Source organism: Pleurodeles waltl, chromosome 4_2 (genome assembly GCF_031143425.1).
Source record: "Pleurodeles waltl isolate 20211129_DDA chromosome 4_2, aPleWal1.hap1.20221129, whole genome shotgun sequence".
NCBI classification, from domain to species: Eukaryota; Metazoa; Chordata; class Amphibia; order Caudata; family Salamandridae; genus Pleurodeles; species Pleurodeles waltl.
This window is the reverse complement of record NC_090443.1, coordinates 741,704,110-741,725,932: the sequence shown is the minus strand read 5'-3', so window position 1 is coordinate 741,725,932 and position 21,823 is coordinate 741,704,110. Positions and strand designations below refer to the sequence as shown.

General features: G+C 39.9%; 1 protein-coding gene across 2 annotated transcripts in view; it reads right to left on the bottom strand.

Annotated features, from left to right (window-relative positions):
• Positions 1–21,823, bottom strand: part of FNBP1L (formin binding protein 1 like) — a 445,620-nt gene that overhangs the window by 209,999 nt on the left and 213,798 nt on the right. For both annotated transcript variants that reach the window (XM_069232381.1, XM_069232380.1), the window contains exons 3-4: positions 17,625–17,678; positions 4,414–4,561 (exon numbers count right to left, since the gene is read on the bottom strand). In XM_069232381.1, the coding sequence (XP_069088482.1) occupies positions 4,414–4,561; positions 17,625–17,678 (202 nt within the window). The remainder of the gene's footprint in view (positions 1–4,413; positions 4,562–17,624; positions 17,679–21,823) is intronic.

Sequence of the window (21,823 nt, the reverse complement as noted above, 5' to 3'; positions counted from 1 at the left end):
CTGTACCGCTCCTCTCTTCACTACATACCCATCGCCTTGTGACATAGTAAGCGCTGTGAAGCAGTCACGTGACAGCCTGCATTAGGAAAGAACATGATATAAAACATACTAAGGCCATGGTATTGTGGGAAGGAGCAGGGGCAGTGTTCAGTTTGCGAAAACCGTAAGTGCCGGGGCCCAAAGGTTTCTTGGGAGCCCACAGCGGGCACTGCTGAACATTGGGGCTGTCTTATACCAAGGGTGTCTACTTGCGACTACCTCATGGATCTTTCTTCCGGTACCCTGATCTGCCTGTCTCTTTAGTTCCCCCTTGCAGGTTCTTTTTCAGCCATGAATTTCCCTTTTGTCACTATTTTCCGATCTTTCAGGACAACCTGCATATGTTCTCTACAAGGACATACAGCCAATCTGAGGGGTGTAATTCCTGAGATATTGTAACAGATGTTTTAGACGTGGAATGGGAATTGGCATCAGGATACATTTCTGTGGTGTGCCTTGACGCACGGTTCAAACTGATGCAGGCCCATCATTTACACCAGGTCTATCAGAGTCCAACCCGCCTTTGCAGAATGTACAGTCACGCCTGGTTTGTTGTCGCAGATGCAGACCCGAAGGGAATGATCTTTCACAGTGTGCGGAATTCCCATTCTACGGTACTTCTGGGAACAGGAGACATTACAGGCAGACTGGAGCGGCTTAGTCCTAGGGCTTTTTTGCTCAGCTTTTTCGATCGCCCTGAAAAAGTGAAACAAGAAAGTGGGTTTGTGGACCTGGCACTCTCGCTTGCAGAGTGTAGGAATGCCTTGGGTTTTGGTGTCTCAGATGATGGTTCCAACCCAGTGTCAACATGAGACTATTTTACTAAAGACTGACAGAGACCCCATGAAACAGCAAACCCATTAACAATGTGAGGGAAAGACAGTGGGGTTATTCTTTCCAAATTAAATCAAAATTCACAAGGCACTAAAAACCCAAAGGCACTAAGGTGCTGATGTATTTCTGAGAACCGCCAATATTATTCAAACGTATCAGTCTTTAGTGCTCTCCCTAATATCAGGTGCTGGAGTTAAGCCTGAGGTCACCTGGAGGTGAATTTCACAAGAAGCAGGCACCTGCCGAGAACAAAGTCCTTTCAGTTTTCTTCTTGATGCTCTTCGGGGAAGCAGAATCTGCTCCTCGGCAGAACTAAATGCTCTCCTGGTGCAAGAGGGAGTGAAACTCAGTTTTTTGAGCTGGGGTATTTCTATATGAGGAAGTGGGAAAATAGTTATGACTGATGGAATCAAGTCTCGAGTGACGTCATTAAAAACCTCAGTTTCTTATTTGGGCAAAGGGCTGGAAAGACCAGGCCGCTAACTTGTTAAAAGTTTTATTTAGCTACAAATCTGTATGTTATTTTTTCTTTGAAAAAACAATAAAAGTTATTAAATTTTTTTTTTTAAGGAAGATTTGAGTGTTTTTTTTGTTTGTTTACTGTTAAACATGTCCTGCTTCAGTGATCATGTATGTAGGCCGGTAGAGGACATACAGCTTGGAGATCTGAAACCTTCTCACAAGGGACATTGAAAAGGGATAGAACTAGGGAGCAGTCTTTACCAAATGCAGCGGCGGTCGTGCAAATGTCAAAGAGGGGTGGGGGCAGGCAGGACGACGGGGACAACAATGTTATTTATGTAATTTTTCTTTTAAAACACTTACCATGTCAGCCATTCCCGCCGCCACCAACTCCCATCGCCTCGCTCGTCACTCCTCTTCTTGTGGTGTCCCAGCATTCACTGGGACACCAGCACAGGATTGGACTGCTGCTCAGACACAGCCCTGGGATCTGTGCAGTTTCTCCAGATTAGCTGTTCAACACAGCCGGGCTGGAGAAACTTAAGTGTGCATGTGTGTTTGGCCGAACACACTTGCACACTTAGGGGCACTCTATCCTCCTCCCCCCATCCCCATCCTATGGCCCAGCCTTGCCCCTTCCTGCACTGCTGGCTGAGCCAGCAGATGAAAAATACACCATAATGAGCTATCATTTTATTTTTCATCTCCTGGCTCTTAGCCAGGAGGGCAACGCCCTCCGCCACTGCAGACCAAATGGCCTTTTACAGAACGTGTAAAGGAAGTTCCACAGGATCTATTCCTACCATTATGCCTGAAAGATTCACCGCTAGATAGGTTTCCTTTTGAATGGAAATGGAGGAGAAAAGTAATCTTTTCATCGATTTGGAATTCTTGGATCTTGAATTAGTTTGGTTCAAGTCCACAGACAATGCTGTTTATATACTATTTCCATTATAGAGAATGAGGCATCACGTTTTGAAGGTGCAGGAATATTTAATCTTCACATAGTAACACTTATTTTAATCCCATCTACCCCAAGCATGATCTGTGATTGTACTGGATCCTTACCTTCAGTAGCAATGGCTGTATGCACACAGCAGGCAAGAAAGTTCACTTGTCTGCTGGCCCTAGAAAGTTGAACTTTGAAAGATCCACATTAATAATTAATGTGGCCTAAAAGGCAACACCGATCCACTTTCTAAAGTTGAGTCACACTTCATTTTCCCGTGGTTCACCTTACAAAGTTCCAATAAACTAAGATGAACACCTTCTTGTGCCTATGGGTGTTACTTGAGGTGTATGTAAATTTCTCCTAAATATCCCCAAATCTCAAAGGAGATTATTCCTAAGTGGATACTACTTGAAAAACCTGTCCTTCTGTGTCTAGATTAGAAGCCCATTGCATTATTCTCCATGTTCCCACAGACAAGAATGAATATGAGAAATCGACCCTCTTATATAAATCTGCTGTTTTTCTCGTCTTCACCTTATTTCAAAATGAACCAAAGCATTTCTTAGCAGATTGGTTAATCCATTTTTTATTTAACACACTTTAGCGTGCACAATTACTAACTACATGATTCACAGGGCAATCAAATTACCTAAAGATTGTCAGAAGAAAAAAACACATCTAACAAGCAGAAATGTTTCCAAGGGCCTTTTAAACTGTATCAATGTTGGATGAAATTAATTGTCAAATGCAGTGCTTTCTACAATGTATCCAGATAGGAACACCAATATGTTTTCAGTGCTCAGAAATCCTTTAGGGCAGAGCCATCAGGACCCTAGCGGCAGTGTTGAACAGGACGGGAATGGTTTGGGGGATCCAATCACATTCTGCTGAGGTCTTCTTGCACACTTTCACTTCTTGGTGGATGTCAAAATTTGAGTTCAGATACACTTTCCTTTTTCAAGGTGGATATGCTTAGCAAACTAGAACATCTTGTGTCTAACCCACTACATGCATCACTCTGCAGTTGCTAGGTGTAGTGGAAAAAGGAAGAGCAAATAGCCACAGAATTTGAATCAGTGGCAATGCAGAATAGCGGCGGGTCAATTTGTCATTTGGGTAGCTGAGGCATGTGTTACTCTTTATAAACCTTGCTGATTCTTAATATTGTCCTGGCCTTTGCTTACTGGTCTAGTCACATCAGTGGACACTTGTTTCATCAGAGTTTTTTGCTTAAGTTTAGCTACTACCAAGTGACCTTAGGGAACCAGCTTCTGATGTCACGCAGAGCCACAATAAAGCTTTAATTCAGTACGTCACAAATGCCTGTGTGCCTCAATTTTGAGAGTTAGCAGTATTTCAGAGCTCACACAGGCTATTTTGCTTATTGTACCACCACAGACCTGGCACGCGTGCTACCTGTGATACAAAACTTTTATCTTGTCATTAAGCATGGGCAGATATCAGCTTTGGCATCTTTACTGGAGATCAAGAGAGAGAGAACAAGAAGTGAAACAAAAGAATATACACAGAGCCACCCAATTAAGATTCCAACATACGAGAACCCTCCAATCGGGCAAACTGTATTATACAAAAGCCATTTTGAGTGTGGTCGTTAATGTTTAGCTAACAGGTCTCCCACACGAATGACAACAGAAGCCATGTAATTCCCCACACTTAGCTTAGCAAACACAAACCACTGACTCACCTTCAACAAACTAATTAACAAGTCAAGAACAATCAGACTGAAGATTCGACCACCCCTTGAGAAGTACCTCTCAAGCACACGCAACAACAGATAATTCTTAGAAGAGATTTAAAGGTGCTTTGTAGGGAACACTGGGACGAGTGCTTTAGAGGCTGTCAAAGGTCTGAGTCATCTCAGAGAAGTGGATGTTTTATCACAGTGACACAAGCACATTAAGATCCACACATGTGTCGATGTTAGCCTCAGCACATGGCAGATCTGCTTCTTGCAACCACGAACATTAGGAAAATTCATTGGAAACATTCATATCGCTTGTTTATGTAAGGTGTATAGCACTAAGATTTAGCATTAAAAGCTATTAGCTTATAGAGCAACAAATGAGACTTTTAGGAAAATACAATATTCAAATCAATAGCATTACCGCTTTCCTTTCACATTTCAGGTCTTGTGAATATCTCATCAGTTCACCAAATACTCTGTGTCCAATTTCTTCGGCTACCACTTCCCGTTGTCCTGCATAGTCATTTAACTCACTCAGGATGTTAAAAAATGATATGCACGAAGTAAACCTACGAAGAACAAAAGACAACAACAAATTCAGTATCTCAGATTTGTCAACGTTATCAATAAGTTCATAGTTTCTTCTTGAACTGTCCATTCAGCAATTTGAATGGGCAGTTCAAGTAGAGCAGTGGTTCCCAATCTGTGGTCCGGGGACCCCTGGGGGTCCGCGAGAGATTAGAAAATTAAAAAATATTAACAAATATTGACAAATTTGGTCCCTAGCTTCCAGTAATGACTCAGGCGGGGGTCCCCGGATTCTAATGATGATTCAGTGGGGGTCTCTGGGTTTCATTAATGTTAAAGTGGGGTCCACAGAAATCAAAAGGTTGGGAACCACTGAAGTAGAGCATTGAGAGCCCCCAATTTACAGCCATGCTGCTAATAAAGAATTCAAATGTGTGTTCGCATACTGCCGATAGCTTGGTAGATACTCAATCTGAGCACTCTGCCATTTAACCTCCATCAACTTGTTATAATAAGCATTGGCAAGGCCAATAGGTCTGGCCTGCATTTTCAGTTCTGGTTGAAACTTATTAAAAAAAATAATTAAAAAAACAAGAGCCTGCTGAAGTGAAAAAAATTGAATATAAATAATTGCATTCTCCCTATGAAGGAATCCATGTGATAAATACTTTAGTGCGTGATGACAGTGTACTTTTGAAATGTAAAATACTTCCACATGTATGTCAGGACTAGGACTCCACAGAAGGTGGAATGATACCCCCAAAAGTCAATAGCATGAGGTGAAAGTATCTGGACAAAGCCTAATTTATGCATATTTGAAAGAATTGGTAACAAAAAAGGTCAGGCTTCTGCACTGTCAAGCTAGATCTAAAAATAAAACTGATCAATGAGCTGTGCAGAAAACAAGAAGGTTTAGTGTATTTGATAAACTATTCAAATTAGAATACCTTTATCATGATGCTTCTAAGCTCTGTTTCATCATCCTGTAAATTGAATATGTTGTGTAAATACTACTACACATATATCGACTTCTACGTATGGCCAAATCTCCGTCCTTCCCTACCCAGCCAAAGTGATACAGATGACCATCAACAAGCAACTCTCAACCCCTCTTGAGCTACAGAACCAGCTGGACAACACTCAATCAGGATTTAGGAAAAATACAGACTAGTACGTCAGTTCTGAAACAGCCCTCAACACAGCCACCAATGACATCTGGACCATCCTAGACTGAGGACAGACAGCAGACCTCATCCTACTCGACCTCTATGAGGCATTAAACACAGTCACACAAAATATACTCATAAGGCTGCACAAGACTGGCATCCAAGGACCCACACTCAAATGGATCTGGTCCTTCCTCACAGGAAGAACCCAAAAAGGTCAGATGCCATCTTTCGCATTGGGCCCAGGAACCTGATCTATGGAGTCCCTCAGGGATTGTCCCTCAGCCCTACCCCTTTCAACATTTACATGGCACCATTGTCCAACACCCTTCGATCCCAAGGCATTATCATCATCTCCTACGCCAACAACACTCAGCTCATATTCTCCCTGACAGACAACACTACCAACACCACCTTCACCAACTGTCTGCATGACCACTGTAACAGAATGGATGAGAACCAACTGCCTGAAACCTACCTCTGACAACACAGAAGTACTAGTCTTTTTAAACAAGACATCCCCACGGGAAGCTACCTAGTGGCTGACCGAGCCAGGATCAACAGTAACACCAACCGTCCACAACAGAAACCTGGAGATCACCCTGGATACAAGCTCAACATGACAAGTCAACTCAATAAGCAGTGCCTGCTTCCATATCCTATGCATGTTCCGAAAGATCGTTAAATGAACATCGGACGAACCATCACATAAGTACTCACCATCAGCAAACACAAATACATCAATGCACTCTACGCCAGAATCTCCATGCAGCCAACACGCAGGCTCCAGACCACCTAAAACTCTGTCCCAAAACTCATCGTCAACCTTTCACAATGCACCCACATCTCACCGAGCTCCACTGGCTCCACATTCACAAACGCAGTCCTACAAAGCCTTGCACAACATCAGAAAGGCACACCTGAACAGCTGTATACACTTCAACCAGCCAGCCAGCCGACTATGCTCAGCCTCACACCACCCTTCATTCGCTAAAACACAGCAGGGCATGCATTTTCCTACATCTCACCTAAACGTGGAACAAACTCCCTCAATACATTAGAGCCTCCTACTTGCATCTTGAGTTCCGCAAGTAGATGAAGACCTGAGTATTCGAATAACCATGCAAGGTCTCTTGCAGTTCACTCCTGCTCAAGCGCCTGGATACCGTCACCTGTGATTAGCATGCTCTACAAGTCGAGATAAGCAATTACCATCAATAATTTAACCACAATTATCATCCTTTTGTCACAATTTTCAACTTTTTGAAAAATAATCAGTTTTTAAATACTGCTTGTAATGTAGATTTGCTGTTTCAGATTAAGCATACAACTGGTATTTCTATAAACAATTTAGGCAGAATATTGGAGAAGGAAAGGCTGAGTCTGCTGAACCAGGCTTAGAAATGGACAGTTACACGGTGCACAAAACACAATTGAGTGCACTTAACGGAATAAGTTGTCCTACTGGTTTGCTATTCAGAAGAGGTGAGGCAGGTTGTGGAAAAAGCCTGCTCCCTTGCAGTCCCCATGCATTACCATGATATGAAAGGGGGCACAATTGGGCAACAGAAGTCACAAAACCCAGACCCAAATAATCCCAAGATGCATCCATACCTACTAAGAATGCAGTTTAATGTTCTCATCATTGGTCTCCAAAGTCTGTTTATTTTGTAATTAGGTATAAAAACAGGCATTTACTTTTGGGCCATTTACCATGGAACTCACTTTCAAGTGCATTAAGTGTGGGTCTCTCACGCAGGCTAAATGTATCGCATAGACTTTTATCCTAGTTTGTCGTAGGCTGGGGCACACAGGTAGATAACTCAGAGAGCCCAGACCAATACTGCAGAATCTACTCCCATATCCAAAAACCCACCACTCAAAATTGCATTGGAGATCTTAAATCTATTAAAATGATGGTTTCCGGCTGATAAAAAAGAAAATTGGCTAAGCTCTATCCCAATGGGGCTTCCAGAGTACCTGAGCCTTCAAGTCTGTATGCTGGTCATGACTCTACAGTCCATCAGGCCCTATTGGACATTACACTGATAACTTCTCATTAACGTCCAGCCCTCTTCAAAATATAGACATCATTTGATCCCCGAACTGAAGATAGCTCCCTTCTAGTCATGGTCGTACCTAATGGGAGCAGGGGTACCGTGGTATACGAATAGGTGATACCAAAAAACTTCTACCACAACAGCTCAGCAACCACAAACTAAAGCTAGGCAATCATGTATCTTGTGATTTGTCCACACTCTGAAGAACACTGCAGTGATCATGGAGAAGAGGAGAGGGCATGCTATGAACAAGAGATTTAAGAATCCAACACAGTCAGAAGAGCATATATTGACTTCTCTCTGCCCCGCACCCTGGTTACGGGCAATGGTATGCCATAAGAAGCTGTGCTTAAGCTGTGTTCGGTTAAGTCAGCTTCTCTTCGAGAGAGAGTAGAAATGAGCCAGAAGAGAGAGGATCAAGTCCTTTTTCAACAGAAATTAAGGATCGCAGTGTCACAACCTTGCCCCCACCCTTGCAGCTGACTATCAGTCTTTTCACATACTTCCTCTACACAACACACTACTTTATGGATCATCAATAAGTTAAAGCAGAATGTTGAGGGGAGGGAACAGACTGAAAATGGGCTAGTTGGAAAACAGTCAGTAGGTGAAACGCAATATTGCAGGCCTGTAATCCAATATCTTTTGTATTGAAAATTAAATACAACATTTGCTACTACACATGAACCAGAAGTCCAAAAGAATCAAGTCGCCCTAACAAAAAACACAGAAAAAGACCATAAGCAGCACGGACATCGCCCAGCCAACCAGTCTTTGTGATCCAACTAGCTTCATATGGAAATCCAGAAGTGTGAAAGAGTAATGTCAACAGTCCTTTCTAGGATCACAGGAAGCTGATTTTCGACCTCCAGTTTCACAACTCTATTAACAGAATTACTTGCCTCCATTCTTCTCCCACTTTGAAACAGGGTCATGGAGGCTTACACTTTTGAAAATAGGCATAAGTCTTTACCAGAGGGGTTGATGGTAATTGCACTATGATGACTGACAAATATCCCACAATCACTTTGGCTTAAACATCATAATGTCTTTACCTGCTGCCACCTTCGGATCAAAAGTATGTGGGTAGTTTATTTTTTCACTAGTGTGCACTGAATGCTTTTTCATCTTCATTAACGTCGACCTTTGTTATTGATATGGAGTCATTCCTTATAAATTTCGTAGGACTTTTTAGTTCTTTTCTTTACTTCTAGACTTCTGGTCTTTGGCATGGAATGGATTCAGTGCAAATTATGTGCCATTTGCTACCAGAAGATGACTTCCTGCCAATTGGTAATAAACTTAACCCCTAACGTTGACAATCATTTAACCCAGTGGTTCCCAACCTCTTGACTTCTGAGGACCCCCACTGAATCATTACTGCAAGTTGGGGACCCTCATGCAATTTGTACGATTTAAATTTCAAACATTAAAACAGCAATTTCCCCAAAAAAACACAAACATGTACACACCAAACAAATACTCTAATTACTAAAAGATATAATTATTTAATATTCAAAATTATGCAAAAATCGAAAAACTTTAATGAATGGTTGGCACTGCATCTCGGCAACTAACTTTTTAAATGTTTAGTTTTATTTAGGAAAGCTGAATACTCATGTCAGATTCTACATTTCCCAAGCGATTTCTGTTTTTAATTTTTAAGATACATAAGACCTGAGAAATTTTTTTCACATACATATGTGGTGGGGAAAGGAAGTAAAATCATAAGGGCCTCTCATCTCTCCATAGCCTCTCTATCACATGTAAATCATTAGTTTGTAGCACCTCTCATACCAGTGAAGGGTGTCGGAGCACTTTACAGGGGACTTTAATTATAAGAATGTACTTCTACGCAAGCAGACCTTTTTTTAGCAGCATAAGGAAAATGAAAGACTGCGAAAAAAACAACTTTCTAATTTGTGCCATGCAATTTGCATGCAGCTCTCTGATGGCAGTTCATAGCTCACTGTGCTAGACTACGATTGTAATATATAAACCGCACAGAAACAAAGGAATCTCTGAGACGAAATCAGTAACCTGCTGTGCATATAAAATACTGTTCTTTGCATGATACACATTCTTTGCAGCAGGCATTTTAACCATCTGCGCTACCTTAGGTGAGCCAAAACTGCCACTAGATAAAACTCTGGCATATCCCTCCAGCAGGTGAATAATCACCAGAGTTATCTTGATGCTTTTGTTTTTGCCGGAAAACTGCTGGATGGACAAGGAACTTTGTATTTTTTTTTAACTGCTGCACAAATGAAGTAATAAGCAGGTTAGAGGCCTCAGCTGGAGAAGCACCTTCCTGCCAGCCTAGGCATGGTACCACAGGTAGAACTGCTGATGTAACCTAAAGACTTAACTAAAGAGAGTTTGAAGGCTGGCTGGGAAGATCAAAAGAGTGAAGGACCTATTGGCTACTTAGCCTCAGAAGAGGAGGTTGACTATTTTTAATCCTCCTGTACTCACTCATGTGTCACTCACCATGCACAATCAACTCCTAAAACAAGAAATTCAATGTCTGTGCAAACGCATTTTTCATCCTTCGTAGGGATCAAATGTGCAAGTAGGTCGACAGACCTTCGGACCCAGAAGGATGTGTGGTGAACCATCAACAATATTTCAACACACCTCCAACAAAAAAGGAAAACTCCAACCGGGAATACATTTATTACAAGAACAAGATCAAAGTCATGTAGACAATGGGCAAAACCAAACTATAAAGATACATGATCACCAGGGGTTGCCCCAGGTGACAAAATAGATTCAGGCCAATTAACATTAACACCACCAAGCATCCAAGAAGAATACATAAAGTCAATAATAATATCTGTGGTACAGATATCACCTGTTGTTCAGAATTTACAATCATTAGTCATTTCAAATTTAGCAGAATCAATCATCTTTGGCTGGGCACAGGTCAACTGCACAGAGAAATACATGTGTGGGAAGAAGGAACACACGCGGGCAAAATGCAAAAAGTACAAAAAGCACATAAGTAATTTGGAAAAAGAATAACTTGGGCTACAGGTCACTAACTAAGAAGAAGTCTACGCATAATGGGGTTTCTAACTTAAAGAGCATTTCAAGGGGCAATGACAAATGGCAGAGGGAAATATACCTCTCCAAGGGTACAGCATTCAAGGAATCTTCCTCAGCAAAGCATCAAGATCAGCAAGGCATCTGCAAGCATCAGAAAGATGTCTGGGGCTGACCAAGGCAGTGATTGAGACTGCCCAAAGTTTGAATGTCCATTGATATATCAATGCACAAAACGTATTTTGATTTGTCCAAGGTGTCAGTTCCTATTACGTTGAATCGGCATCATTCAATCATAAATTATCACCAGACCCCAGGTTGCAAAAGTTGGACAATTTCCCCAAGTCTGTCATGGGAACATCTCATTTCTGTGCGACTCCAAGCAGGTTTGTAACACATGTATACAACATCAGCCCATGTAACTGCACTGTAACGATTCCAAAGAGAAATGGGAACGGTTCTCCACAGTTAAACAATAGACTTATTACAAAAGGACTTTGCTTCTAATGGGAATGAAATCTGGAATAAGATTTCACATTATGGCGAAAAAAAAACAATTCAAAACTTTTACACGATTGCAAAATGCAAGCTCTGTAGACATTATATTTAATACATACATTTTAATAGAACATATAAAATACAAACTAATAAATTTAGCATTAGTAAGGCCTCATAAATATGAATGATACATTTAATTTTAAACCAAATATGCTTAAACCAAAAGGCTTTGTTATTGCGTCACCTTAAGTATAACTGAAAACTGCATTTTTCTCACTTGCATATATTTTTAAACTTATGAATCTTTCATAAATCACTAGAAATTCAAAATCGTTTGAATATGTACTGTTAGTTTAAAATCTAAATTACATTTTAATGTCAACTTTAACTTTCTAGGATGTGATTTATTTCAAAAGGCACCTACGTCGAACTTTGAAATACAAATAAATGCACATTTAAAATGTGTGTCAGTGTAGCTTTCTACGTTAGTTTTTCCACTCTTTACATTCTTGAAATAAAACTTGTCACAACTCAGACGACTTTAGTGACACGAGGAACAGTGCTCTATCATCTGTAATACCAGTCTTTGAGACGAAGTCCGAACACAAGGAATAAAGAGACCCATGCTGCACAAAAATCCATTTAAACTGATTCTGGCCTATTCCCTGCAGTGTTGGTACAGACACCTGCAGAATGAACAATGAATTATTGTTACCACCTGTAAGCAAAAAAAGGCAGAGTCCCTGCACTAAAAGTACATTAGCTGTTTAGTGTGTATGTATGTGGTATCTATACAGCGTGAACATCGCCATAACATAGTGGCGCACTGTACAGTGCCAAAGGCAAGCAAACAGCCGAGTGATAGAGTAGATGGAAACTGGGAGCCCAAGTGTACTGTTGCTGAATTGTGAAGTTGTTTTCTTTAAAGAGTTGTGCCTTCAAGTCTTTCCTAAACTGGAGTAGTCTGGTGGTCCTGAGGGATACGGAGATGTTGTTCTAGATCCTGGGTGCATAAACTGAAAGGGTCTATTTTTTTTTTTTTTTTTTAATACTTCTTAGTCTGCAGTGTAATGGTGCCCAGGCTGTGGGTGTGCTGAGAGCCACCAGAGATGTAGGAGTTCTGCAGCTATGGTCCCCTCTGGAGAGCACAACACAGGCTACTACAACAAAGGGAGAGTTTACTACATTTTGATTAGAAGAATGAGCTTGAAATGCGAGCTTCTCTTCTCAGCCCATGGTGTGGACAATTATGTCCTTGCTACTGCTAGCTGTTCAAAATACAACATAACACACTTAGGGATTTGCACCTGGTAACTTACTGGTGTTAAAATAAAAATAAATGTTGCTATACTGAAACGAAGAACCCTACTAATAACCAACTTCCCTGAAAACCCTGCGTAAAGGGAACTTATCTTTGCACAAAGATTTGAGAACTGAACATGTGGAAATAGCTTGTTGTGGAACCAGTCTTGTTGCTTTAACACTAACCCCTTGCCGGGAATTGGACACCTTTACTTTAACGCATTCTCGACATGCTGGATCAGTTCACAGCGTGTCTTCAAAGATGCGATATACTATTTTGAGAAGTTCTTCATTTACTACTCCTAAAAACGTCCCCGCCTTTTTGACTGCACAAGTCAAGACTGCCATCCTCACACAATTGGAGTTCCAACTTTATATTCACTGCAGTTAGCATTCAGATATACTGATCAAATACAAGCTGGGAGCTCTAGAACATTCCAAAAATCTCATTTAAATACCCTGAACAGCAGCTGAGCAATCTGCACACAAACTATTTTGACTCAATTTGGTCCCCATCTGGATTGAGTTTTGCTAAAGGGAGAACATATTCCACCCACATGTATGCACTGCCATACATGCTTCAAACCAGCAGTTGCACTAAAGCCTGCCGACTGGTATTCAAATACTCTACTCTAATACATTAGGACATAAAAGTTTTCCCACATAATTTGCCAGTGCCGTAGGATGCCAGCCAACAAGGGGGTGCTATGCCACCTAAATACATTTTTGAGTAAGCAGCATGGTGTTGGTAAATACGATTTTACCTAGACTATAAATCTCCTCGTAACTGACAGTCATCATTGTAGTGACCGTAAGACTGTTAATACCGCTGAATACATCTAGGCCAGTCATCTATGATGAGCTCATTGTAGAAGATTTGGGAATGGCTCAACATTTCAGACTCAAAAGAGCAGAATGTATCACAGATTCATAAGCTAGATGAAAATCATAAAATAATAATGTATGCTACTTTACGTTTCAGTAAATCAAAAGATCAGAAATGGCTTGAACGTAGGAAACAAAATTATTACAGCTGGGGTAATAGTATGAGATTAATAAATATACATATAGGTATATGTATAAACGTATGTGCACTGAAAAAACTGTTTAAAATAACGTTATGGTTATGTAAGAATGCAAGTTAAAACTAACATAGCAAGCTCAAAAAAACACTAAAATTCACCAGTTAAATGAAGTAACTAGAACTTGCGCACTCACGATGATGTCAACAACGTCATTTCAGATGTCATCAGTGATGTTATCAATGATTTCATGGAACATGTCATGAGTGATGTAATATGCAAGGTCACAAATACTGCATGTGGAGTGCAGAAGTTAGTTACTGCTACTTCGGCAGTAATAGCTCATGTTTTGCAGTGTAATCCATTGTAACTATTAACTGGCAGCATAAAACAACTTTGTACTTTTCATTATGGTTGTTTGAGGAAAGTTTCAGCCAAATTCCTCTCCTACAAGTGACTGCAGAAGATGTTTTCTTTGAAACTGCATTTATACCATCTTAATCATAACTGCCCCAAGCTGCCTGTGTGATCTATTGTGGGCCCTTTTACCTCTTTGGAGGAAGTGGTTCGACAACCAGTGCATCTGACTCTAAAGGAACAGGTGGAAATTAGAAGAGGACGTTTTTGACCTCTGTTTAACAGAGTGCTACAAACCATGTTTTTCCAAACCTCATTCTGCAATTAATCCCATGGGGCAGAAAGATGAAGCAACTTCTCTTACAATGCACAGAGAGGCAAAGCATGATGCTACTCTAAGTATTCACTATCAATTACTAAACTGGGGGAAGCAAGTGAAGACTTGTGGGATGAAAATCTGAAGTCAATTTCCTTGATAACAACTATAATAAGCCTGCTCGTATTTGAGCAGTCTTAGTATGATGCATTTTAGCCAAAACTGCAGATTATACTGTGCATAGGTAACGCACATTCTACCGCCTTACTGAAATGCCTGCACAACTTCAGCAGTTCATGATTATTTTTCCCAGGGAAATCCAGATTTTAGGTTGGACTGCTGATGATCAGGCAGAGGATGCTTACCGGAGTGGCCTATTTGTGGGTCTTATGGAAGGGACTACAGAAATTATCAGAGCAGGTGGAATCTGCTGTTAGTCCATAGCACAGTTCAAAAAGTTCAGAATTTGACTTAAGGTTCCTGCCCCAAACATGAGCACTGAAGTGTGGTTATGTCTGTCAGTAGCTCCCAGTCTAGAATCTTCATGATGGCAGAACAGGAATGAGATTTAATGCTGGCTTCTCCACAAAACAAAAAGTAAAATATTTGTGATCCTTCAGAGTCCCCCTTAAAGTATTCGAGATAAATACTCAGAAAGGTGAGGGGGTGGGACTGCGGGAGGAAGTACTCTGGATGTTAATCGTAAGGGGGTTATTTGGGATACTAAGCACACCACCAACAGATATGGAGGAGCAGCCCATTGACGTGGCTCAGGTGAAGTGCAAGTCAAGATGGTTCTTTTCAACTGGAAGCATTTGTAATCCCACAAACGTCAAAAAGCAAACCTCAGCACACAGTTTGCAGGATTCAATTTTTTGATACAACAGGCAGGGAAGAGCTGCGCAGAATTGGTTTCTGATGAACACTTTGAAAGGTTCAGTATGCTTAGACTGGAGAGCAAGCTTGAAACACTAATGCTCCAGGTAATAACAGCAAAGTGAAAGCATTCACAAACAACAGATGTAAATAATACACAGTGTAACACAGAAATAATCATTCAGCAAAGGGGATACTACATATTAGAGAATCACACACGTTAAAGGGCTAAGGACAAGGGCAGCAGAAGAAAGAATCCGGAATAAAACTAGATCAGTGAAAATAATAAAGGTGATTTTCTCAAAGTTTTGATTAATAATGAAGAAACCCCATTAAACATTGGCATAGAACAATAATGCAAACATTGTAGGTTTATGATTGGATCTAGGCTTAGATTTAGGATTGCCTTAATGTTAAGGGCTATCCTGCAGGTAATGAATAGTGTTTATGTTGGGATTGTGGAGATGTCATGGCCTGCAGTTTGGGTTAGGCTCCAATTGGTCATCTATCAGCCATTTATAATTGTTTATTTGTGATTGCCAATCCAATAGAAAATACACTTTAGTCCAGATCGGTTCCTCATATTCACTTCTTAAAAACCTGTAACCTAATTTTGGCACTATTTGATATCATACAGATTTGGGCAAAATTTCGAAGCTGCTTAATTTTCCATTCTGTACCTTTTCTGTGCAGGAGGGTAGGCAAGTCTTTGTCTGGTTTAATAGAAGTGTAATCAACACACAGTGAAACAAAAGAATGAGAAGAAAATCAGGATATACTTAAAGGAATTTCAGCAATGTTCCATTAACCCTACCCACCACAGGACATCACAGTTGCATACCAACATCTTTACAAATGAGTACAAACATTAGTCTTCTTGAGAAGGAATTAGGTCAAAGTCTGGTCAATATTCTTCAGGTATCCAACAAAGACCTTTGAGCTCTGAAACGTTAATTACTAATGTTGGAGACTTCAGAGAGATGCCTGTTTAAATACAATTTACAATAATGGGAAAAAAATTTAGACTGTAGGTTTCTGCAAACAGGGGGGGGCACACTAAAATTGCTGTTGAAAGTCTTTGTAAAGTATTCTTTGGCTATCAGAGTTGCTTCTGTGAGCTTCTGAGAAAAGAAAGAGGTTACATTTATGCAAAGAGAAAATCAACCCTACAGTGGTACATCTTCAGTATGACAAATACATTTTATGAAGATTAAAAGGAATGAATTAACAATGACTGAGTGATCATTGGAAAGAAAGGTTTGACAGCGTGGTAGTAGTGCTCTTCTCTCCAGCCAAGGCCCATAACTGAGCTCTTTTGCTTCTACAAAACAGTGTGTGCTTGAAACTAAACCCAAGAGCCTTAAGAGACTACGTATGGTGATGCATCTGTTCTAATAAAGCAATGAAGTGGCAACCCATCCACCGTCCCCCTCCTGTCCACAACATAGGCAATATCAAGCACATATACCACTTGAACTTTTGGAAAACATGCCAAAAAAGGAAACTGGGCTTACCATCACAAAATATTGAAAAGAAAAACATGATCAGCAAAAACCGAGCAGCTAGAGAGAAACACAGGATTAAGAGCCTGATGAGGAGTTGGGCGGTTGAACTGCCACAACTCCAATATGGCGTTGGTGAGGCGGCCGTCAAGATGGTGGTTTCACTCTTGCCTTATTACAATGTTTCCACCGGGCTGGAGCCGAGGCCAATGCTGTCGCACACAGAACCTTCGTAATGCACACTATATGCTACTGTAGACAATGCGCATTCTGAGGGTGCTGGCAGGGGGGCCCCCCGCACTGTCCACGACATGGTCATGGGAAATTTAGGGACCCCGATGTGGCCCTCAGCACTGCCTGTCTGCCAGCCTTTTCATGGTGGGGACCTCACCATGAAAGTCTGATGGAAAGCAAAGTTGTGATCAGCATGGTGGTGGCAAACTCGCCACTGCCATGGCTGACAACAGCTTTGATAACTGCCAGCCCGTCGGGATCCCTGATCCTGGCAGAGGACCACCAGGACTGTGGGGGACCGACTGCCACTGCGAGTTTCCAATGACAGAGTAAAAAAATGGAAGGTGATGTCCTACAGGTAAAGACTGGGCAAGGCCATAAACAAATGAAACTAATGTCCATTGTTTGTGTTTGATCTATGTAGCCAAAAGTTGATAACATGATCATTACTAAGTAAAAGTTTATTCTTGACTAGTCTCACAACACAACAATCTGGAATAAAACCCTGGTGCTATTTCATACAACAAGCTTAAATGACCAGACTTATTTAAGCCAGTGTTGTATCCAATTTTATATGTAAATAATTCTTATATACTGTGGAATTGTGAGAGTGAATACTCAGTCAAACATGTAGTAAAAGTAGGTTTGTATATCAATTGAATCAACAACATACATTTTACCAGATCAACATCTACATGCAAGTAGAAATAAGAGAAAGTTTTTTACCTTGGTTCTTCATCTTTGGATGAACGCTTGGGATAATATTTCTTAACCAGGGTTCTAAAGAGAAAAAATGTGCCATAAACCTTTTTTTTTTTATTTCAAAATTATTGTATACATTATTCATTTGTTATTTTCTGCCAAACTTTTTCCAAGACACCATTATATATATGTCAAACATGCAGACAGATGAATGTATTATGATGCATTATCAAATTCCTAATTAACAAAATATTGCAGGCTATGAGTGATATCGGATTATGAACCTACATTGATAAGCTTGTTTCAATAAATCACAAACAAAATCTGAATATTTGTTTCTGTGACTATTTGTGCATCAACAAGTACCCATGTCAACCAACCATTAGAAAATAAAGCAATCAGCAACACATCCTGGAATTCTGAAATCACACAAAGATAACTGACGAGCCAGCTACCATTAAAAACACATGCTAAAGAAAAAACTGAATTTCCATCTTTTTTAATTCAAAGTATAACAATGTAGTCCAAACAAAGCTGAAAACATATCATTTTACCAAACAAACATTCCATGACACACTGAAGAACCACATTTTAGAATGATTCATCAATAATGCACAAGAGGCTGCAATTCTTCAAACAATATCAAAACACTGCTGTTTCTTTATTAAGTCTCAATAACAAGCACTCAAAAATAGCTGCATATTCCCATACTCAATTTGTCTGTCTTTTGGAAATCGGGAGACACAAATTTGGTGGTGTACAACAAAGCAAGATTCAGCTGCAAACAATGAAATACGTGAGATCAATAACTGTTTTGTTTCAGTTAAAATTTTCTTTGACCGTCTACATTATGCTTTGCTTTATGCTTAATAGAGAACTTCACCTCATACCTTGATCTTTGGTATTGTTAATCTTCAAATTATTAAGGTCCGGATGCAATAGTCTGTGGAAATTCAATCTATCAAAAAAGCATTTTAATGTGCTGCATGACTTAGTTTCAGTTTTTTTAACTGCTAGTAAAGGTACATGAAGAATTCAATATTCTTCATTTTTTTTTTATAAACATCTGTTTAAAATTCTCTTATGTTGTAATGTTCTGACGTGTAGCCATGAGAAGAATTTCGGCTTTCACTTCTGGCTCATCATTTTCACCTGGAGAAAGATAGGACGGTTTATAGGCTTTTTTTGTTTTTACAAAATCAATTTAAATCACATCTAGCACTCATGAATGTAAAAGGATGTTACTGTTTAAATGTGAGAGTTATATGTCTCTTGGGCTTTGAGACTTTTTCTAACGTGAACAATTCCAGAGTTTCCTTTTTTGAATAGGCAAAGATAATAGTAGCTCATCAGAACAGCCCTTTAAAAATTTGTTTTGCCAAAAGCAATGTCGTTGTTTGATACGCACATTAGAGAGCCAAGTATCCAGGGGTTTGATCAGATATCATTGTCTCCAAACCTGGGCAAAGCAAATCTTCAACAACATTAACTATTACCCATTATTCCATAAGTGTAATAGGTGTGGAGAAGGAGGAATAGTTTCTCTCTTTTGGCATTGCCAATCTCCAAATGAATTTTAGTTGTGACCCCAAATAATGCTTAGACATTTGTCATAGTAACAGTATCTGACCCAGTTTGGGTGTCAGATCTATGATTTACACTGCCTGGACGTCATCTTACCAAACAAACATTCCATGACACACTGAAGAACCACATTTTAGAATGATTCATCAATAATGCACAAGAGGCTGCAATTCTTCAAACAATATCAAAACACTGCTGTTTCTTTATTAAGTCTCAATAACAAGCACTCAAAAATAGCTGCATATTCCCATACTCAATTTGTCTGTCTTTTGGAAATCGGGAGACACAAAATTGCCTGGACGTCCTTCAACTGTAAAATATTTATAGAAAATCTTTAGGGGAGAATTAATTTATGATTTTGTAGATGCTCTATTTGGGGCTGAAACAGCATATAGAATGTCCCTCTTTCCGGGACATTCACAGTTGATTCTGACTGTGTAGCTTATCAACCTAGATGCAGAGCTTCCCCTTATTTCTTTTCCAGTTTCTCGTCCCCAAATCAGTCATTGACTGGGATGGGTACGTAATCCCTGCTATTATGATGCTGACCTCACCTTTGCAGTCTCCCAACTAAACGTCCGTCTTCCACTATAGGTTAATTTTAGACATGCATCAGCTCCCCCTCTGCATGGAACAGCTAAGTGCAGAGAACGTATGTTCTTTATCCAGTTTCGGTATCACTCCTCTTCCATATGGGAAGTTATTATGCGCCATTTGGTAGTCCTAGGGATGAGTTTCCCAACATTTCCCAACAGACCAGAGTCTACAAGCCCTAACCCCTTCTTGGTCTCTCCACTGCCAATGGGCTTTGCATCAATTAGCAACTACATATGTATTATTCTTTCTTATGGTCCAGTAAACACCTCAGCTGCCTGATTCTCCTTCTCAACACCCCCCGGGGATTTTTCTGAAGAGATTGTCTGTCACTCTCTGACTTTAACAGCAAATCCAAACACTTCACATTTATATTTTAGTGTCTGCAGAACTGGGATCGTGTGTTTTTATCAATGCTCATATTCGTACAGTTGTAAATGTATGAACATGCCTGAACGTTCATAATCTTGAGACCGATCAAATCAAAATAATATTGTGCTTCGGCAATTCTAAAATAAAGTGGCAAAAGGTGAACAATAAAAGCATGCGTTATCTAACATATATAGTGTGTCAAATATAAATGTAAAGAATATCGCGCTTTTTTTTTTTTTTTTTTTACATTTCACTTGGCCTATCAACCTAAAGTCTTGTTTGAGGAGGGTGTCCATCACCTGTGCAGATTCCGACGAGCGTGTACATTATATTATTAACGTAATTAACATCATATCAACAATGAGATGCAAACACTAACCCAACAGCCTCATCACTTCCAGGGTTAAATATTGGTCCTGGTTGGCAAAAACATACTTATATTCAGTTTTTATCCATAGAACATTTCAAAACCTACTGCTTTAATCTTTCTAAGAATAGCCAGACATTTGGTTACAACCACTGATCACTGAACATTTCTTATTGTACCAGAGCTTTGTAAACATTTCAACATTATTTTAGGTGTCTTTGAAGATGGACACAATCAGTTTGCGCGTTAAAAAAAAAAAAAACTATTACAGATGGCAATACTTCAAAGTACAGTCTGAAAACAGTTTTCAATTAGCGTTGGAATTTGCAACACTTGCCACATAATTCACCATCTGCTTTATATCTTGTGGATTTCAACAAAAATGTTTCTAGGTGAAAGGGATTAAAGGTTGCTAAAAACACTGCATGACAAATTCAATTTGGTTCCTCCCTCCTTGCAAATTTTAGCCAATCAACGTAATAGTTGGAGGCCGAATTCAGAGGTCAGAACTTTGCCATGATGACATTTACAGCTCTAATGAAAGAATTGGGGGATGGAGGGCAGATTAGTTTGTCTACAGCAGTGACAAGCATTTGCAATGCAATAGGTCTAGCATTTGCGTTAGTTAGAACTACTGGCATTGTAAATTCATAACTGCACTTTTCTTGCCACATAAATTGGTCAACCCTGCCTTATAATTTGGTATTTTCCTGCCACATAATAACAGTGGCCCTGCATATAACTAAAGCACTTCCATTTACATTCTTCCTGTATCTGCATCAAAAAATGAAAATGCTGCCATTTGGCGTGCTAATTTAAATCTGCAATGCTAATTCCAATAGAATATCACTTTTACCACCCCACCATCAGAGTTGTTGGCTAGCTAACACAATCCCTCCCCTCCCCCCCAAAAAAAGACACAAGACAGCCACAGAGGAGAAATAAAATAGAAGGGTCACCCAAACATATCAAGAGTGTCCAAACAGTCATAGTGCAATAAGGATGTTAAGTTGGCCAGAATTATGGTCATAATTGTAATAAGTAGAGATTATTAAAACATATACAATTATCATTTAAACATTTATCAGAACTAAACTTTTGGCATTAGACTATAATGCTCAAAACAACCCCTAGAGGGCACCATAACAAAAATATCATTAGTAAAAAACATGGTTATGCTACCATATTGTTAGCCCCCAGAGGGCATAATTCCTTAATGAAAACAGGAGAAAGTAATGCAGTGTAATCATATCCGTAGCCCCGAGAGGGCATTTTTATGGCTAGCAGGCCTACTGCAATGAGATTA